Here is a 19,234-nt window from a genome sequence, read left to right on the forward strand (position 1 = left end):
CCCTAACTAGCAGTGCACCATGCTGCTTCTGAGTATAGCTGTTATACCATACCAACCCAGCTTGGGAAACTCAGGAAATCAGGGAAGAATCCATCTCTGCCAGGGACCTTGAGGTGGCATTGGCAAGCCACTTAGCCAAGATACAGAGGTAAGAAGCCTGTGTTGCCATGATCAGCCTGTTCATTTTCAGCACATTTCATATCCTGGCATTACAATGCAATTTTAACACCTCAGCCTGTTGCCACTGCTACATGAGTAGAGGATATCATACATCCACCACGTTTAAAACTGTGTAACAAAGCCCACCCATAACGTGCAGCAGCCAGCACAGCCTCCCTTGGCACTTCTAGGTCCAACTATTCAGTGTACGAGCCAGGTTCTACACAGAGGGGAAGGATAGCTCCTGACATCAACTTTGCGCTGCCCACCCCTTCCCCCCCATCCCCTTTATTCCCAGCAGGCAGCCCAAACCCTCAGTTCCTCAGCAATCATGTTGAAACTGCAGAACAAGCCAGCAGCAGCCACTCACAAAGGGTAAGGAGAGAATGAACAAGACTGGAAGAGGATCCTTTGTTTCTATCTATGTGAGCCAGAAGGCACCAAGTTGATCCTTTCTAGCACTCATGCTCTCAATCTTTGGTGGCCTCCAAACTTTCTCCTAGAGGAATGCCAACTTGCCACTGACTACAGTAGTCCTAGGCTCTGAGACACAGCAATAATACCTGTTTTCAGCCAAAAATAGGACCAGTTGCATCCTGGCAACTGTGGTCCAACCAATGCACCACCCCTCCCACTTGCCTCGGGAGAGGGACGTCCCATTCTTCTGCCACCCATACTTTTGTTCGACTTACTGTAACCCGATGACCCTTCTCCCCAGCTCTTCCGCAGACACAGGCTAGACCCAGTAGGACCTGTGCAGCAGACTACAGGGCTCTCAGTGAATTTCTCACCACAGGAATAAACCCAGGGTGATGCTTGGAGAAACACATATTGATCTTGCCTAGGTGCACAGCTTTAATTCACCCCAGCTGCTGTTTGGTAAGCATCTCAAAGCTCAACTGCTGCAGATTGATGCAGAAAGAAATGAGGAGAGCAAACAGAGCATAAAGGGTACTCTGAACACCTGAAAAAGGGAGCAGAGGTAAGCAGGCTCCAGGTTTGTTCTGGAGACCCACCTCAATGAGCAGGCACAAACCTGAAGGCAGTACTCACATCTGGTTTCCTAAAAGCTGAGTCATACTCAGCTCCCGTCTACCAACATACCCAAGTAACAATCACACCAGAGAGGGAAAGAGGAAGAACCTTGGTGTCGTACAATTTCTTGCTCCTGATCTTCTTGATAGTCATCCATTGGGTCTTCCCTGGGCTTGGCAGGTCTGCCAGCATCCTGAAAAATACAGGAAGTCAGACTCTGTTGACACTGCCCCAACCTACCTCCATCCCCTGCCAGGGATACAGCTCTCTCACATTAGAGCTCCAGGTCTGGAAGACTGGACTACAGATCATGAATCAGAGGGCAGCAGAGACACAATGAGACAACCCAAACTCCAGTTGTGCTTTCTCCACCCAGTCTCTCCTCCCACCTGCTGGCAGCAACTGCCTAGCTCCTTCCACTGCAGCAGGAAGGTCCCAGCGCCAGGGCCCTTTGCACATGCTGCTGTTGGGGCTCTGGGGAATCTACAAGTTATTTAGGGTAGAGCTTTAGGGAGCCCAGCACAGCCTGAGCGAAAGTCAGGTATTTATATCATTCATTTTTTCCACATTTTGCACTAATCTTAAGGTGGTGTTACTCTGTTGATGCCAGCATCTCTTTCTTGTTTGATTTCATTGGCCTGGATTTCTTTTCTTTTTTTTTTTTTTTTAAAACCTCACTATTAATCTTGATTTTAGAGCCTGACAGATAAAACAGTCCTTTTTTTAAACCAAGCAACACTCGGTTGCTTGTCAAAATAAGCTAACATTTCCCTGATGCAGAGTCTGGCTTCAGACAGCAAGAAGCACTTTGCAAAATAAATGGATTCCATCTGCAAGCAGGCAAACACGGAGGCAGAGTTCCCACTGCTCCATACCCCTCCCAGGAACAGCAGTGGCTGCACTGACCAGAACCCGAGCATAAGCCCAGATTATTGTCTCTGGTTTTGGTCTCTCAAGTGCTTGAAAAGATACAGCACCTCCGCAGTGCCAGCCATGGAGTGAGCCATCTCCTGTTCAGCGTCTCTCCAGCCACGTACGTGCTGCAAATGTGAGGGTTGACTTCAACAAGCAGAGAGGACAGGACCAGAACAGGTTCTGGTACTGACCAACCCACTGATTCTCAGAAAGAGGTTTCTCCTGCCTGCCATATCCCTGCGGTGGGATTATGGATCCATCCAGGAACATGACGTTTTCCCCTTTGAGTCCTGAAGCTCTCTGCCTCCCCCCATTCATAGCTGGGGATCTCTCCCTGGCTCCTGCTGGTTGCCTTGATGTCAGTCACCTTCAGTGGCTTCTCCTTAGACTCTTCTTTCACGCTGGGCTCCTTGAACTTCTCCAAACCTCCCACCTTCTCTTCAAAGTCAGGTCTCTCCAGCTCAGCTTCTTCAAACTCATCCTCACCTTGGTTATTGGGATCCTGGGCAGGATCTGCAGCATCATCTGGCATCTGGACAAGAAAAGTGTCTTGTGAATACCAGGCAGGATATCCCCTTGGGAGACAGAGGCCAAGGTGAGCCTGCCTTCACCAGCACGCAGGAAGTGCTGGCTTGTAGCACTTCAGTCACACCTCTCTCCAAGCACGGTAGCGGTCTAAAACCAAAACCCCCAGTCTTTGTTATCCCTCTGAATCCCTCCAGAACCAAAGAGTTTGGAGTTGGATGTTACAGAAACTTCTGGGAAAGCGTTGACTTAAGTGGGACAGCTGGATGCTTATTCAGAGCTAGGGCTGCATCCAGATGACAGCATGACGGCATTACTTACCATAGGTTCCTGGACAACAGTCTCTTTCTGAGCACGCACCTTCTCCTCTCTCTCAATCACTCCTGCATCTGCAAGGAAGAGGGACAGTTATGAGTGAAGTCTCTCAGAAGTCAGCGTCTCCAGTTCAGATGCCACTGTTGGGGAGCAGCTGCCTTCGCTCTGTGCCAAGAAGGGATCTGTCTTGACCTGCCTGCAGGTTGTGGCAGACAACGCTCTACGGATTATTTCTGAGGAACGCTGCTTCAATGCTATTTGCAAAGCAGCACGATGCTCCTACAGTGGCTCAAGCTGCTTCCGTGTCCCCAAGGCTGGGGCACAAGCGCGTCCCTACCTTACCGAATAGCACATATGACGCAAAGACAAAAACCAGCTCTGAAATCGGCCCTTAATTTCTATTACGAGGCACCTTTCTCTCATGCCCCTGCTAAGTCTGGGCAGTATCTACAGCAGCAATCCAGACCATCGCTGGGAGCCGAACCGGACCACAGCAGGTCGGGATGTCGGTGCCACCCTCCCCTTCGTTGGCACGCAGCTGCCGACAAGACGACATCAGAACAAGAGGCAGGCTTCTTGTGTCAGGTACGGGGACGTTCAGGGCAGGGGGGGAGTGCTAATGAAAGAAAAATACAGCCTTTTAAAAATATAACCTTTGCTTTCAACTAAGTAAAGGCCTAATCCTCGCCCTGAATTGGATCTGGCTCTGACACGTCCCAGCTCTGGCACTGGGCACTCTGCCTGCCATCACCAGGAATGCTTCTCCCCAAAACAGCAGAGCCGCCGCTGAGGCAGCAGTGCTCCCAACTGGACAGCAGCACAGCCAGGGCAGTCGAGTCATTACTTTGGTTGTTAATTCCAATTAGGACACAGAGGTCAAAGGCTACTGGTCCTCACGCTCCCCTATACCTGCCATTAGGCCTTTTTTTTTTTTTTCTTCTTTTCAGTGCAGAATTCACTTTGATGTGAACCAATTAGTTCGGTTCCTCTAAGGGGACTTGCTGAAAATCAGGTCAGCGAAACATGAAATAGCAGCGAGGCATAGCTTTGGGCAAGTGCAATACCGCCAAACCTCCTCTGCAGACGGGCATCTGCGTGCACATCAGCGTTGCCCAACCGTTGCTGCAGGACTTCACCTGCATGGAGTGAATGGAGCCAAGAGCCTGGCAGGAAACCACCCACCTGGGGTGACTTCAGCCTCTTAATCCCCGATTCAGTTAGAACCACCGACCTTCATCTCTGCCCCATGACATCCCTCCTCTGTTCCAAATCCAGAGCCAAAAATCAACTGTCAAGAAACCAGGCTGAGATTATCTTTATAATGCTTAATAGGATGCAAGTCAGCATTTCAAATGAGATCCTCGCAGGAGTCTCAGCTCCCAGCTTCCCTGCCTTATTGCATTCAAGACCGCAGCAAAAAAAAAAAAAAAAAAAAAAAAAAAAAAAAAAGTTAGCTACATGAAAAGCCACCTACTCAGTCATTCTTCCTCAATCTAGCAACGTACAGAATTAGCCTTAGTCCTATCTACAGTTCAGCTCCTCCTTTTGACAAAAGTAGCTAGCTGACTTCCAGATCTCACCGGTTATTTCCACGTGTGCAAGAGAAATTGATGGTGGAGTCTGTTTGCAGCCAAAGAAATATGTTTTCAAAGTGTTAACGCTGTATAGCCTGGCCAGTTGGTAAACCTCACCTGGAAAATGAGGCGAAGAAAAGATTCTGCCCTCGCACGCGTAATCCAATGGATGAATCACTAGTTGCTTTCATGGTGTGATGGTAACTTTACACCAAGTCAAACGTTTCTCCCCTCCTGTTATCGGCCGAGCGAATCAACGCGCAGGGGTCTGAACAGATCTGGATGGGAAGGCTGAGGAATTTGAACTCGGTATTCTAAGAGCTGCTCTCCAATCGCCCAAATGCAGTTACTTACGAGACTTTAAAATAGCTGTAGGTGCTCTGTTGGCTGACTGACAAACACAGCTAGCTGCCCTTGAATTTATTTGCTTTTAGCGCCTTAAGGACAGTTGGGAAATCTTCTGCCCCAAGTTAGAAAACCCACTTCTACCAATTAAATCACTTCCTATAGGAGACTGAGATTGAGTCCTGCAAAAAACAGCGACGTTCTCCCCATCACTCCCACAGCAAAAAAAAAAAAAAAAAAAAAAAAGACTTAACTTACACAGATTTTGAGTCTACTGCCATGGAAATGTCTGAGGACGCAGGACAACAGAGAACAAAACCAGAAAGCTGTCCGGGCTTTTCATTTGACCGAGGACAATAGCAGCACAACAAGTTTTCAGTAGTTACAAGGTTTTCCTTTGACACAAGCAGAAAGCTTTTCTCGCTCCCTACCTTGATTAGCAACAAATTAGTGCCGAACATCATCGGATTAAGGAAACCATACCCATTGCAAGTTCCTCAGCATCTGTCTTTTCCTTCTCAGCGACGTGATGCTCTTCCCCTCTCTTCTGATTAGGTGGTTGTGGGCTGCCTTTCTGCGTCTCCTGCCCAGGCTTGGGATCAAAAGGAAGGCTCTTTGGGTAACCGCGCGCTTGTTCGTCATCCATCTGGGCGTTCGCTTTGTTAACTATGTCCTTCCAGCTGCAGCAAGGGTACAACACAAACCAGACCCCCCCCGCCTCAGTATATCAAGAGATATTTTATAATGGCGAGCAGAGAAAAAGCCCCCAACACATGCAGAAGTTTGTCCTAATTTAACTTTATGGCGAAACTAGCAGATTGCATTAGTTACTGTGATATTTGCTTGAAACAGAACACTTAATATGCTATATGAGTACAAAATAAGTTATGCTTTATAAACCCAATTTATTGTAAAACTGCTTTAATATTATTCATATTCTACAATAACATATCCACACAGCAATAAACTCCAGTTCTAAATGGATACTTACTCGTGCCTCACACATACCCAAATACACAAATCTGTTTGGTTTTTTTTTTTTAAATCAAAACCATAAGTCCCCTTTATTGTTCCAACTTAATTTAAAATGAAGATGCTACTAAAGTAAAACTGTAGAGTTTTGGCCTATAAGGAGAAAAAAAACCTTTCAAAATAAACAGGAAAGCCACAATGCAAAATTGATAGTATCCGTTGCCTGATTATTTTGTTTAAAGCTACAAGTTCTTTGCAACTGGGGTGGATACTTTAACCAGCGTCTGTTTATAAAACTCTTCCATAACACGCATCTGTCCCCTGTACCAACCCCAACAGTGAAAACAGAACTACCTGAAAGTAGACATTCATATAGTGTTTTGATTTTATTTTTTTAGGTGAACATGGGAAAAAGCGGTTCATTTCTTTATTCAGCGAGGAAAGCCATGTTCCAGTAGGATCTACTGCTTTTCCTACCACCCCCCCCCAAACGCTTCCATTCATCTGCTGACCTGCAAAATCAATTATTCAGACACAGCTCGCTCTGTGAGAGTTCAGGCAGCCATAGTCAGGAATTCCCTCCTCTGTAACGGTTCCACCTCAAACACGCTTCTCCCGATGCCGACATCAACATCTACGCCTGCTTCCTTCTTACCAGGAGCGCCTCAGCGGGCCAACGACTTGCTATCAGGGTAGATGCCAAACGCAGCACGTTTTTCGTTAACGCTACCCTGCCCGCGGCAATAGCGCAGCTCACGCGGATGCCGAACCAGAGGCTCGGCAGCAGAGCGCGTAGTAGCGTAACGCCCTTCCACTGCGTGGAAATGAATTGGAGGGCGGAGAAGGAAGAGTGGCCTCGTACTCACTTGAGTGAGCCCCCAAAAAAGCCCAGAAGGCAGAGCTGCTCATAAGGAATATTGTCTACCCACGTATCCTTCCTCAGGGAAACTTTCGGAAACAAAGAAGGGTAAAGGGATGAAATCCCAGTGATAAGGGCTCTCCAAAGCACCTGAAACCCAAACGTTTAACCCGAGTAAGTTACCACCAGCTTCAAGCAGGATTACTGCTTGGTCTAGCCTGTCCTGCTACACAAGCCAGCTGAGATTTAAAAGTCTACTTAAAACATTTACATTTTTAAACTGCTGAGAAAGGACAAGTGGCCTTAGCTGTAGCAGCTTTTTAAAGTCAGCAGACTACCACCACACAGAACTTTTAGTAAGAAAAACCATAACCCAGCCTTCAGCTCAGATTTCCCCATTATAAAACCATCGAAATGCAGATTGGCCATCAAGAGCTCATCTGGAATCTGCTGGTCTCAGCCACCCAACGCAACAGTTCTTGGCATTGGATGCATGGCCTCTTTTGTGCTCCGCTGCAGTTTGATATTGTTCTTGGCACTGACACCTTCCGGAGAAAGTTGGTTTACAGACTCATCACAAATCTCATGCAGTGTAAATAACAGCCTCCAGCTGCTCACTAATTTCTTGATGATAGATCCAGGAAAAGAAAAGCACACCAAACATACCATGACCTCTGTCCTTGCAGAAATCATTTGCCAAACAAATCCAATATTTGCATTTTCTGTTTCAGAGTAGTGCCGGTATCCTCTCTAGACTCTACATAGTTGAGGAAAGGGCATTCTGCCATCACGACTTCAACCCTCACCTTCAGTTATGCCCACACAAGCCCCTCCCTGTAAAAAAGCAGAATATCCTCCGTGCTGTTACCCTGCGTGCCCGTGCAGATGTTACCAAAGCAGCATGGGGAGAATATTGCCCTTTAAAGAAAGATGCAAAGCACAATTTCTGACCTGGGAAGATTACAGGTTAAGCGAACAAACAGAAATGGCACAGAAGAGTGAGCAGGATCTGGCTGATAATTTAGAATAAAATCCAGAAGTCTCCTCTACAGATAAAACAAATTCAATCTTGTTTGCTCCAGTAAACTGAACAGATATGACCTGGACACACACAAGGGGATAAATTAGTTAAATGAGGAAGCACTATTTTTGGAGTCAGTTTGTGGATCATGGCCAGACTTTGATGAATTGCAGCCTCAGACAGACATTTTCTTCCTTTTGCAAAAACAGACTGGTCTGTGAGCGCCGCTGAGACAGTAAACGGTTTCTCCTGTGCCCGTACAGCATCCAGGACAACAGGATCCTGGTCCCTGACTAGACGCTCAGGTACTACAGCGATACAAGTACCGTACTGCAGGAACTATCCATTCTGTTACTGAAATCCCATAGTTTGGGGATCACGGGTCTCAGACCTGTCTGACTTTTCACATTCTAATCAGGCTCTGAAGGCAAATCCCTAGCATACCTCAGAAGCGCACTGGCAACAGGAACCCAAGCTCCATTCCCTGGGAGGAAAGAAAACACAGAAGAGAGAATAGAGTTTGGGAATTTGTCTTTGCCCTAGAAGCAAAACCCAGAAAAAACTCTAGTACCTAATCGGGGCTGGTTGCCCGCTGCTTCTAGATTACCATATAACCTTGGAGATGAGAAGCTTCCAGATCTTCAAGGTCTGGTTATTCCCGCAGAGCTTGGCAGATTACTGATTAATTAGTGGAAAAAATGAGCAAGTTGCAGTTCTCATATACAACTTAATGCTTCTTATTTATAGAAACTGAAGAAATTTTTAGCCACCCTTGCTGCTGTGGATAGGTCGCTTCCATCATACAGCGCTTCTTCAGTTTGCGAAACAAAACACATATTGAAGTCACCATCACTGAAAGGGAGGACATTTCTTGAAGTCAGTTCGGACTTCCATCCCACCCTCTCCTCTAGCTAGCAGGAAATCCATGCTGACCTGATCTCACTCAGCAGCAACTCCTCTTTCTCTCCTCCCCACACAAAACAACTTCACCAGACAGTTCAAATACAAGGGCAGCCTGCAGAGCCGGCACCAATAACGCAAGAGTTGGATTCTGTTTTCTCCCAGCACAGCACCCACAGCAGGCTGTGCGTTCAATCACACAACACTGCCAGCAACACGACTAGTCCTCTGCTTCGGCTGAGAGAGAAACCCGGCAGCAACATTTATAGTTACAAGAACTAGATGACAGTGGGACCAATAACTAACACTTTCTTCAACCATCTTTCAAGTAGAAATCACAATAAAGACAAGAAGAGAGACCAGGGACCAGCCTGTTCAGGACCTTTGAGCCCAAGCACTGAGAGCAGGAGGGAGCTTTGTTTCACCAACCTTTGCATTTGCAGCTGTTTGCTCCCTGCAGAGTGGTGGCTGGCTGGCATCTCCGGTTTTTCTGCTGCAGAGGGTTGTTTCAGATCAGACAGTGGCAATCCAGGAGCCTGGCTTTCCTCATTGCTTTTCACCTGAATGCGCATCACCATCTTTAGATCCTGCAAAGAGACGCATGCATATATACTCAGGACATACACAAGCTCCCAATCTTATCAGGTACTTGCAGATCTCCCTTGCATTTGGGCAGGCTTATGGGCCAGAAAAATCCTTTGTCAAAGACCACCAGATTCAGAAACGGTTCAGAACAAATCCACAGTCCTGTCCAGCCAGCCTGCAGTTAAAGAGGTCTTCCTCCTCCTCCTCCTCCTCCTCCCACACAGCCAAGAGGAAATAATTTGAACCCTGTGTGACCCAAGCTTGTCTTGGTTAGGTGAATCTCCAAAAAAAGAGGAACAACACAGCCACACATACAAAATAAACCCCACGCATGTCCCATTATAATAGTTACCGTAACTATAGTCTAACCACACTGCGCTGACATTTTTTAGAGGTTTGCTTTTATGATTTACTCTTCGCAGATCTGACAGGATCCAGAAGAAGAACCCCAGCCCGTTCATCTGAGCCCAGCCACTGAAGCTCTAAGAGTGCACAGGAGCCTGGAACCTGAGGCCAGGACAGTTTCCACATCAGGGAAGCGGAATACACGTATGCACATCGTTACAAACGTCACAGTTTTGAGCTTCAAAAGCAAGGGCTACACAAAACAAGCAGCAAGTGCGCAGAACTTACTGGGTTCCCATTTCGTAGACTGTTCATGGTCCGGGTGAATCGGATCACGTGGCCATCCCCGCGTCTCGCCGGCCAGGCTGGCAGAGCATCTGGCAGTGAATTGGCATCTTGCAGTGGGGCTGGATGGGTAAAGAGCACGTTCGCCTGCGGCCTCGGGCCGTCGTTGCTGTACGAGTTCTGGCCCTGCAGCAGAGGGCCATCTGCCTGCTTCTGGACCCCAGAGACCTGTGATGCCAGCGGGTTCCCAACAGGGCGATTCTCCTGATTGACTGGAAAAGCCTGCAAGGAAGAAAGGACAAAAGCAAACTCTAAAGGAACAAGCTCGGTTCCCTCCAGTTCAAAGCCCCATGCTGAAAACCCCCAGAAGCCCTGCAGAACTTTCCTCCCTGGGGTTTCCCGGGAGTACCGCACCTTCTGCCTCACGAGCTGCAACTGGCTGTTGGCTGGCACCACGGGCTGCTCCTTCACCACCGGAAATTGCTGCTGCCCCTTCCCTGCTCCTCCTCCTTTGAAGCTCGGCATCTTCTGTAGAGCTTCCTTGAGCTGCCTGAACTCTTCCATCTGGGCCTGAGGGTACGAGAAGGGCACAGAGAAACCTCACACGGTAACAAGGGTTAAACAACTCCTTGCCGAGAATAGCTACTCATTTACGGCCAATTGTTCAGCACAGATACACCACTAAAAATATTTACTTGATATATATGAAAGGCTGGAGATAATCCACAACCATTAGTGACAAACCCAAGCCAGTCTTCAGCTTTCCCTCCAGATTTCATGGATATTCTCTATTCCCCCTTTGCCAGTCTTACATCTTATTTTATCGCATCCTTTTACCCTCGCGGTGCTGACCCACGACACCAGTTCTTTGACCAATGCTATTTAGCGCGTGAGCCATTGACACAACTCCCGCCTTTGCACAAGAGCTGTGTCCTGGGTGTTACTAGGTACAGCTCCCTCTCCTCCCGCGCTTCGCACACGTGTACCTTCAAGGTCAGCTTTTTAATTCCTGTGGAGGCATTCCTCCATGGATGTGCTCATCTTGGCAGGGCTGACTATAATTGGCATAATCCTACCTGACAATTCAATTTACTTTGCAAGACAAATGAAAATTGATTCTCCTGGTTGACTGCTAAGCAAATACAACGCTTCTCTCTCTGCTGCGGTTTATTCCTTCCATCGCCAACCCTGAAAAGTAGGGCTTGAAAAAGCTACTCAGCAAAAGCTCCCCACTCTTACCCCAGTTATTTATAGGAAAGCGAGGGGAGAGAGCTTTTCATATGCTTGCCAGGGGACCTGGAAATGGACCAAATTAGGGACTGGGCAGAGTCGGAAAGCTTCCAAGCAGCAAGGAAAGTTTAGCAGGAAATTAATTCCTGAGCAGGCTCTGTTGATTTCAGTTCTTCCCCCTGAAATGTGACCTTAAAGTTAACATTAAATAAACAAAGCCCAACAAAACAACTCGGCAAAGCTAAGAAAAGGAATGAGGAAAGGAAAAGGAAGCCAAGAACAGTTTGTGGAATATAGCCCTAGCTAGGGGACGGATCCCAGTCAGAACAAGCCAGATGGAAGCAAAACTTGTACCCATCAAAAGCCTGTTAAGCCCAGAGGGAAAGAAGCTTTAGACTAGCCTTGATGCGCAGACTCCCACGTGCTGTTTGCACCCCTCGCAGCAAGCTGCGCATACATCGCTTGATGCCTCCGTGGCAGACCAACTGATACGACAGCTACTGCAGGCTGGGCTTGTGAAACACGTTGGAATCCTTGCAAAACGAACACGTCGTCTGGAATGCAAATTACTCCTCTAAACTTTCACCTGCCAGAAGGAAGCAAGATCAACAACAGGATACTCAGCACAAACCAACACTGCAACGAGGAACCGCAGTGCTGATGAAGAAGCTGGGAGCCTTTGTGGGTGTCTGCTCTAACATACGGCACCTCGCCCCGCTGCAAGCAAACGCGATTCCCTTCACCTTTGCGTTATGAAACGCTGGTTAGACGCTACAAAGGACTGATCAGAAAACTGAACAGAAAGCTTTAAGGTTTAACACTAGGCTCATTGTCAAAAAGATCCAAAGTATTTTCTGAAATCATTGAGATCAATCACTGCCACTTCTGTAAGAGCCAGAAATAGCAGTCAGACAGATGGCTGGAGCACAACTTTGTTACACGACTGTCTAGTACATTCGGAGCACGGAGCCGAGCCGTGTCTCCCACCCCCGGGGCAAATCGTTTTACTCTTGCTCACTCTTAATTTTGGCAAGAACTGACGGTGCGCTGTTTCTTGCTAACTGCTTTTCCCATTGGTCACAACACCGAAGGGGCCAAGCGTTAAGACTGGCAGCACAAAAGCTGCCACCATGTTTTTCCAGTCTGCAAGCACTTGACTTTGTAGCCTCGGCCATCTCTAGCCAAGTTGGGTTTGGTTTTTTAATGCTGTTCAGGTTATGCGCTAGTTTGCGCACTTGAACTGCTGATTGCTTTCTCTTGAACAGCATTTTAAGGGTACTCTGCTGAAGAGTAATTCAGGACTGGTCCTACACGGTCTGCCAGACGCAAATGCACTCAGCATTGACCCAGCAAGACAAAAGTAGAAATAGGTAATGACAAACGGAGGACCTTCGATCAACTGATCTTGACCCAAGCTGGCAATGGCAGAGGCCTGTATGATGGGAGCTGATGGGGTCTCAACGTCGCTCGAGAACAAGCTACAGGGCAGTGACATTGGCAGCTACTTTGAACGTTTGGCCGGGAAGACTAAAAACGAAGGCTGAGACGCATTTTGATAGCAGGAGGCGTGAATGTAGACTTGGAGAAGGGCTGGAGAAGTTAGTAATCCCATGCTGTTTCAATTTCTGGTATGGGCTTGCTGGACTGACCCCTGCAGAGACTCGAAGCCCCTGTTCGGTTTCTAACAAGTACGCTGCGGGCGGCATCACTGCCGAGAACCCTGCCAGCCTGCCTTAGCCGCGCGGAGGAGCGGGGTGGAAAGAGCAGTTCAGTGGTAAATCACGGTTATTAAGGCAGACGAGTCAAATACAGCGACAGTCCACCTGAGACCCCTCAAACCACGTCTGACAGGAGCCAAAGACGGCTGCCTGCAATGTCAGTAACCTGGGCTTCCTGCCCAGAGCAACCTGTGAAGTTTGTGATGCCCTAGAGCCACTTAGTCCCTGCTATTTTGCGGGGCAGATCAGCCCAGAACTCGAAAGCAATCTTGTAGCAGTCAAAACCCACTAGTCCCCACACCTCTAGTTCAAGTTCAGAGGAAGAGTCAGTTGTGAACAGCACCTAACCACAACTAGCTCCTTGCTTCTGGGCTTATCCTATAATCCAAGGGAGTGCTTGACAGAAGGCTGTTAATTAACAGCAGAAAAGGCTAACTCAGACTGCGAGGTGACTTTTAAAGTGTATTTAAAAAGCTGCTTGGGTCTTGGCTCAGTACAAGGGCCTCAGACACTGCAGAGACATTAAGTCCTCCCACTTCTCCCAGCACACCCCGCTTTCTCCCTTCTCCCAAGTCAGCCGGGAGCTCCCAGCATCAGCCGGGTGAGCACAATCCTGTGAGCTCAGGACTTCCCGTGTGCTGAAGGGGTTCACACCATCTCCAGAGCGTGAGCATAACACCATATCAAGAAAACTGTTGGGGGTTTGTTTTTTTTTTTCCCTGCAGAAAAATGCTTTTCTGCCTCTCTAGTCTTAAGCCAACACCGCTTGCATGTCTGCCCTGGCCTCCAAAAGCACCACTCCAACACTTTTATTACTGAACACTAACTTCTTTTTTTATATAGCTCTTTCTAAAATTTTTGTAAGTCTTCCTCTCTACTAAGGCTTCACAGGGAGATGCAGATGGGGACCTTTTTCTGCATGGTTGTTGAGTATCTACTTGTAGTCTCAGCAAGCCACGCAAGGCACTTGTGCATTGCTGTCTCTCTCTGCAATTAATTTTATAGGCATAAACAGAGGCAATTCATCATTTAGGGTGGAAGTATTTGAGAAGTGGATAAGTGAAAGGAGGCGTTCCAGGGAATATGCTAGTTCATGCTCACTTGAACCGCAGTGACTTGCGTAGCATACCTGTATATTCAGCTACTGCGACAGATTCCAGGCTGGAGAATTTTACTTGTCCAGAATGCATCTACACTACCAGCATCTACCAGCACTGTTTTAGGCAACCCACCACACTGGAATACAGTTGATAACTAAAATTATTATTTAGAGCAGATTTGATGGTGCACCCAGACCCCAGTGACAGATTGTCCCGCGTGGCCACAAACAGCCCCTTGTTGATTACCTGGGCATTGAGGAGCTGAGAGTGAACTTCCTGGTGTGCCTTCCGAAGAAGCTTGCTCTCTTCTCTGAGTTTAAAGACTGTATCTGCAAGAGAAAAAAAAAAAACAAAAAACAAAAAACCAACTTTGCTTAAGAGATATTTTCACAAGTGTAGTATCTCTCTTCCTTACCATAAGTTCCTCTTGACCTCGTAGGTGTCTCCAAGCGCAGGAATGACAGTGACGCACGAACTAGGGACTAGCCAAACACTCTGACAAACCTGAATCATCATTCCTTTCAGCACTCGGAGTCCTGCCCATCCAAGGAATTTCTTCCTCTCCGGAGTGTCTCTGCTAACTAGCGCTGTCAGGGTCGGGCTCTTGCTGTGCTTGCTATCAGAATATTTGTTTCTTCATTTCCCTGACCCGTTGCAGCTGAATAGTAGGGAGAGCAGCGAGCAGCAGCCGCTGCCCTGCCTCTGGTACCTGGAAGGTTGAGAAACAGCTACGAGAGAGGTCTGCCAGCCCTCCTGAACACGCAGCGGATCCAACAAGGAGCTTCGCTCCTCCTGCACAGAGAAGCTGCCTCGCGGAAGGATGGTACAAAACCAACGCCCCAACCCCTCACAGAAAGCAATCACAGGACAACCTGGTCCTCAGGCACATTTATTTCTCTGCTGTTAAGCAGCAAGCTTGGGCCTTGCAGCCCCCGGGCTGGGCTCCTTTTGAGCTCTTTGCACGCTCCTGAGTACTGCAGTGACAGGAGACACAACGCGCTTACGTTTCACTGCCTTGAATATAATCGCGTACCCTCCAATAAAAAGAAAGGCTGTGAAAAAAAAGAGTCAGCCTTATTTTGGAGCCTGAAGCTCTCTTAAAATATCACTAGAGCTGCACGCACGGGGATTTCTCTGCAAACATAGCTGCATCTGCCAGGACAAGGCTGGGAATTTTTCCTATAACAGGATGGCCACTTACTGTAGGCTGAGTTGTATGCAAGATTTCACGTCAATATTATAGATATTTCTGATTAGCGTGGTGTATTTATTTTTAACATCCATCCCTGGGAGAGGATGTTTTGCCACTGAGGACAGGTGCTATGTTCTTGCCTTGTGGTGAAGGTTAACATCAAACCGAGAAGAGAAGGCTCTGTCTTTGCTGAAGCCAGAAGGAAATACGGCATTACGTTCTACGGGACTACAGCTAGAACAGCTTTAACTTATTCACCTGGTGTACACACAAGGCAGAAAGCACACACAGCTGTGGGTGTTGGTCTGGAGCAGTGCATAAGGGACATGTTTTTAGGCAGCCGGTCCAGGCTAGATGACACCTCACACAGGACGGCTGCTGCTAAGACCTCTGATACACCACAGACATCCCCCCAGCCCGTCAAGGGAACCAAAGGCATCTCAAGTGTGGGAGAGGCATGTCCAAAAGAATCCTGCAGTTTCACCGAGCCAATGCCTCGGTAACATCTAAGTCTTCAAAGCATATTTGGAAAGTGGAAGTCAAACCCTTCTTGCCATGGTGTGTCCTTCCTCTATCACCAGCATGGCAGACAGGTGAAATCCTGGTCCCCGTGACTTCATCAGGAGTTTAACAGTGGTGTCAATGGGAAGAAAGTTTCAGCTGTAACTACAGGGTCCTTATCTCTAAGAGAACCTCGAAGATCAGGACTATCCCTCTGCCTTCAGAGCAGACTGCCAGTGTGTGATGAGAAAAATGGAGAGTACAGAATTAGTGTGGGGGAGCACAGCAGAGGACAGGCTGTGCTGGGGGTGTGAAATGCAGCACAAATAGACTGCAGCTCCTATAAAGCAGAGAAAATAGTTCATAATGTTCATAATGCAGCAGGAGAGGAAGGAGGCAACCAGCATTAAACGGGCCCCAGTTAACAAGACCAGGAAGCTTCAGCTCTCTGAGCGTATACTCATAACCCATTAACCAGCATTCAAAAACCACTTCCAGCAGCAGGGGTTTCCAGGAACAGGGCACAGATACCCCAACAGCACCACCACCAGCACCACCACCGTTGTGTCGCACGGCACAACTGCCTCGCCCCCCGATCCCAGCGCCTTACGCGTGTAGATAGCTATGCGACCAACCCGAGAGCTGCCCCAAAGCTGTGAAGCAACCAGGACCACCAAGAGGAGCTACCAAAGCCAGCTCCACCTGGGAGAGCAATCCCTCATATTTCCCAGTGAGCTTCTGCTTTCCCCCAGCATCCCTGGGGAGAGGGTTTCATTTTTGCAATTGAATCCAGCAAACCCCCCTCGGTTCCATTTTAACAACCCTGAGCAATGCCCACTGCTCAGATACCTCTTCTGCTCTCTATTCTACTCACTGCCAGAGGCACGTCTTCCAACACGTCTCCTGAGGGCACGTTATATATAGAAAGTACTGGTGGAACATAAGGAAAGAAAATGAGGCATTAGCAACGCTACTAGCTCTCTGTCTTTGCCACCTCTCACGAGGCTGTCTTGCTCTTTTGTACGGCACGGTTACCAATACTTAAGGGAAGATTTACTAGCCAGCTTTGAGCTTTAAGCACAGGAGAGAGATGGTACCAAGTGAACAGTAGCCTGGGAAGATGGACAGAGAATATTAATATCTCAGCCTTAAGCCGACCTTCCCGAGTAGCTTCCCTCTTTGAATTGGTTTTCTGACCATTATTCTCCTTCCTCTGGCAGAATTAATTTTCTTTCTTTGTTGGGGGCTGCATATTTCAAAAAGAGAGACAATAAAATATTTAGGTTTTGCTTGCTTGTGCTGAATTCCTCTCTAACCCAGGAGTGCTCATCAGGTATCAGAGTTTTGTTGATCAGAGGGAAAAAAAGCCACAAACAAAACATTAGCAGATTTCACTCTCCCAGACCTAATCTAAGTAAGAACAGATGTGAACCTTGAAAACCCCCAAACCAGCAGACTAAATAGAAATTACTCTTTGGGAATTAAAGGCATCAGCATTCTCTGCAATAAGCACGTGTCATTTGCTCCCAAGCTTAAATATTAGAATTTACAGGGTTCTCGTAGTATAGAAACTGGTTTCCATTGTCAAAAGCGTGCAGAGAAGTGAAAAACGTATATTGAAAGAGATGGGACATCTAAATGTCACAGTGCTTTCTCTCTGCCACAGAAAGCATCTCTGCTAACTTAGTTACACTCATCCCCCAGAGAAGGGATAAGGGTAACGCAGCAGTAGCTGATGGACGAAGCTGTTGTTTCTGCCCCAGCCTGCTGTGGAACCACAGGCACGCACCTCTACCTTAGCCTCACGCCTTTTACTTTGGGATTATCTTCTGCATTTTGAGTGTGACCTCCTTGGGACACAAACTGTCTGGATGCGATCAGCATCTGGCACAGTAAGTTTTCTTCCTTGGCTCTACACAAATAAGGTAAGTAGCAGCTGCAGTAAGAGTGAGCAGCCAGCAAAAGTTAATTAGGCTTTTGAAATAACACCACAAAAATGCCGGTGTTGACAGAAGCCAGGGATGCCCCACGCAGTGTAACAGCGTCTGAACCCCCGAGAACTCAAGCGTGGTTAAACCAAGGTCCCACAGTCTCCCATGGGGCTATTTAAACAAAAAAAAAACAAAAAAAAAAAAAAGGAAGCTTTTCTCCCCATGACCCTACACTGACCGTGCAATTGGAGCCCCAGAAACCTGCAGCCTGATCAATGCATTTCCCAGCTCAAGCAGCCCGAGGCTTTGTGGCGTGTATTCCTACAGAAAACCACCACCGTGAACCCCAACGGCTTCCCTCGCACGGGGAAGCTGCTTGATAGCCCGCTCTGCATCTCTTACCTCCCCTCAGTGCAACCTCAGGACCCCCGGCCAGTTTTAACAGTGCCCTTATTCCTGCACCACCGCCCTGAGGTAGGACAGAACTCCACGCGAGGTACGGACGGGCTAAGGCGCTGCACCCACAGCCGTACAGAAGTGTTCCTACAGTATCTGCAGACCTTCGCGGGGCCTGTAGAAGAAACGCTGTTCTCCCAAACTCAGTTCTTCAGTCCTTTTTTTCCGCCTGGTGTTTTTTTCAGCTCATCATCACACTCACCCTGCAAGTTTGAGACTTCACTGTCCTTCTCCTGCTGCAGCTGGGCATATTTCTGGCTATGGGTCTCCAGTGTCTTACGATGTTCCAGTTTCAAGCTGTTGTGCTGCAGCTGCAGGTCAAGCAGCTGCTTCTTGACATCTTCATGCTGGTTCTGAATATGAAAAGAAGGGACAAAGAGTCAGTACAAGGAGAAGAAGAGTAATTTTAGCTATTGCCAAGTGCTACTCGAGTGCCTCTGCGTAGTAAGTTTCTTGGGGAAGCAGAAGAGATGTTTGTTCCTCCACTAAGGTAGCGAGAAATCCCAGATACAATAAAATATTCTTTGTGTTCAGTGATTCAGGAGAGATGTGAAATGCCAATTAAACTCTGCTTTGTGAAGCAGTTTGGGAGGTCTCCTTGGAAGCCACTAAACTGGAAGCAGAATGTGGTGGCAACTCTGCTCCTGCCTGAAAAAGAGAGATGGAGACTCTGGGACACTGCCAAGAACTACTCCTATTCCTTCCCAACTTCCCTGCACACCCTGCTCTCTGCGAGCAACACGGGCTATAACATTTGCCGATATCAAACCAAAAGCCTGTGGAACACCGCACAAATCCAAGGTCCTTTCCAGAGTCACAAACACACCGAAGGACATCACCACCTGCAAGGACAGTTTTCACGGTGCACGCTGTGTTACAGGAGCGGTTCACCTTACGCAGGGCTAAGGTCTAACTCCTCCTGCCTTTCTGTGTGCAGGTATCGCTTGTCACTTAGGACACACAGCCACCCGGACACTCGGCTTGTTCTCGCTGCTTGGTTTGCTTCTCGGCAGCCTGGCCGTTCTCCCACCCGCCGCTCCAAGCTGCTGGCACAGGAGGGACACCGTTTGCAAGGGTACCGCATCCTCTCGCATGGTGAGACTGGAGAGAGCCCACGTTCCCCGTGGTGACGTGGGGCTCACGGGCGTAAAACGCCAGGATAACAGGACACTCGCAAGACCACAGACTACTTCAGCGGGCCAAGAATTCAGCAGATAGAAGCGGGTTGAAGAGCTGTTCTTTTCTCCCCTCCCCTCTTGCGGAGCCCAAGA

General features: G+C 48.0%; 1 protein-coding gene across 2 annotated transcripts in view; it reads right to left on the bottom strand.

Moving 5' to 3' along the window:
• Window positions 1–19,234, bottom strand: part of LOC129215847 (Golgi integral membrane protein 4-like) — a 33,749-nt gene that overhangs the window by 586 nt on the left and 13,929 nt on the right. Inside the window, exons 5-13 of one of the 2 annotated variants that reach the window (XM_054849750.1) lie at window positions 18,166–18,316; window positions 14,130–14,212; window positions 10,250–10,405; window positions 9,839–10,117; window positions 9,050–9,207; window positions 5,352–5,548; window positions 2,956–3,023; window positions 2,477–2,641; window positions 1,316–1,387 (exon numbers count right to left, since the gene is read on the bottom strand). In XM_054849750.1, coding sequence (XP_054705725.1) covers window positions 1,316–1,387; window positions 2,477–2,641; window positions 2,956–3,023; window positions 5,352–5,548; window positions 9,050–9,207; window positions 9,839–10,117; window positions 10,250–10,405; window positions 14,130–14,212; window positions 18,166–18,316 — 1,329 coding nt within the window. Of the gene's footprint in view, window positions 1–1,302; window positions 1,388–2,476; window positions 2,642–2,955; window positions 3,024–5,351; window positions 5,549–9,049; window positions 9,208–9,838; window positions 10,118–10,249; window positions 10,406–14,129; window positions 14,213–18,165; window positions 18,317–19,234 lie in introns of both variants that reach the window. The other variant, XM_054849751.1, reaches the window with a different exon arrangement.

This window comes from Grus americana, chromosome 21 (assembly GCF_028858705.1).
Source record: "Grus americana isolate bGruAme1 chromosome 21, bGruAme1.mat, whole genome shotgun sequence".
Taxonomy (NCBI): Eukaryota; Metazoa; Chordata; class Aves; order Gruiformes; family Gruidae; genus Grus; species Grus americana.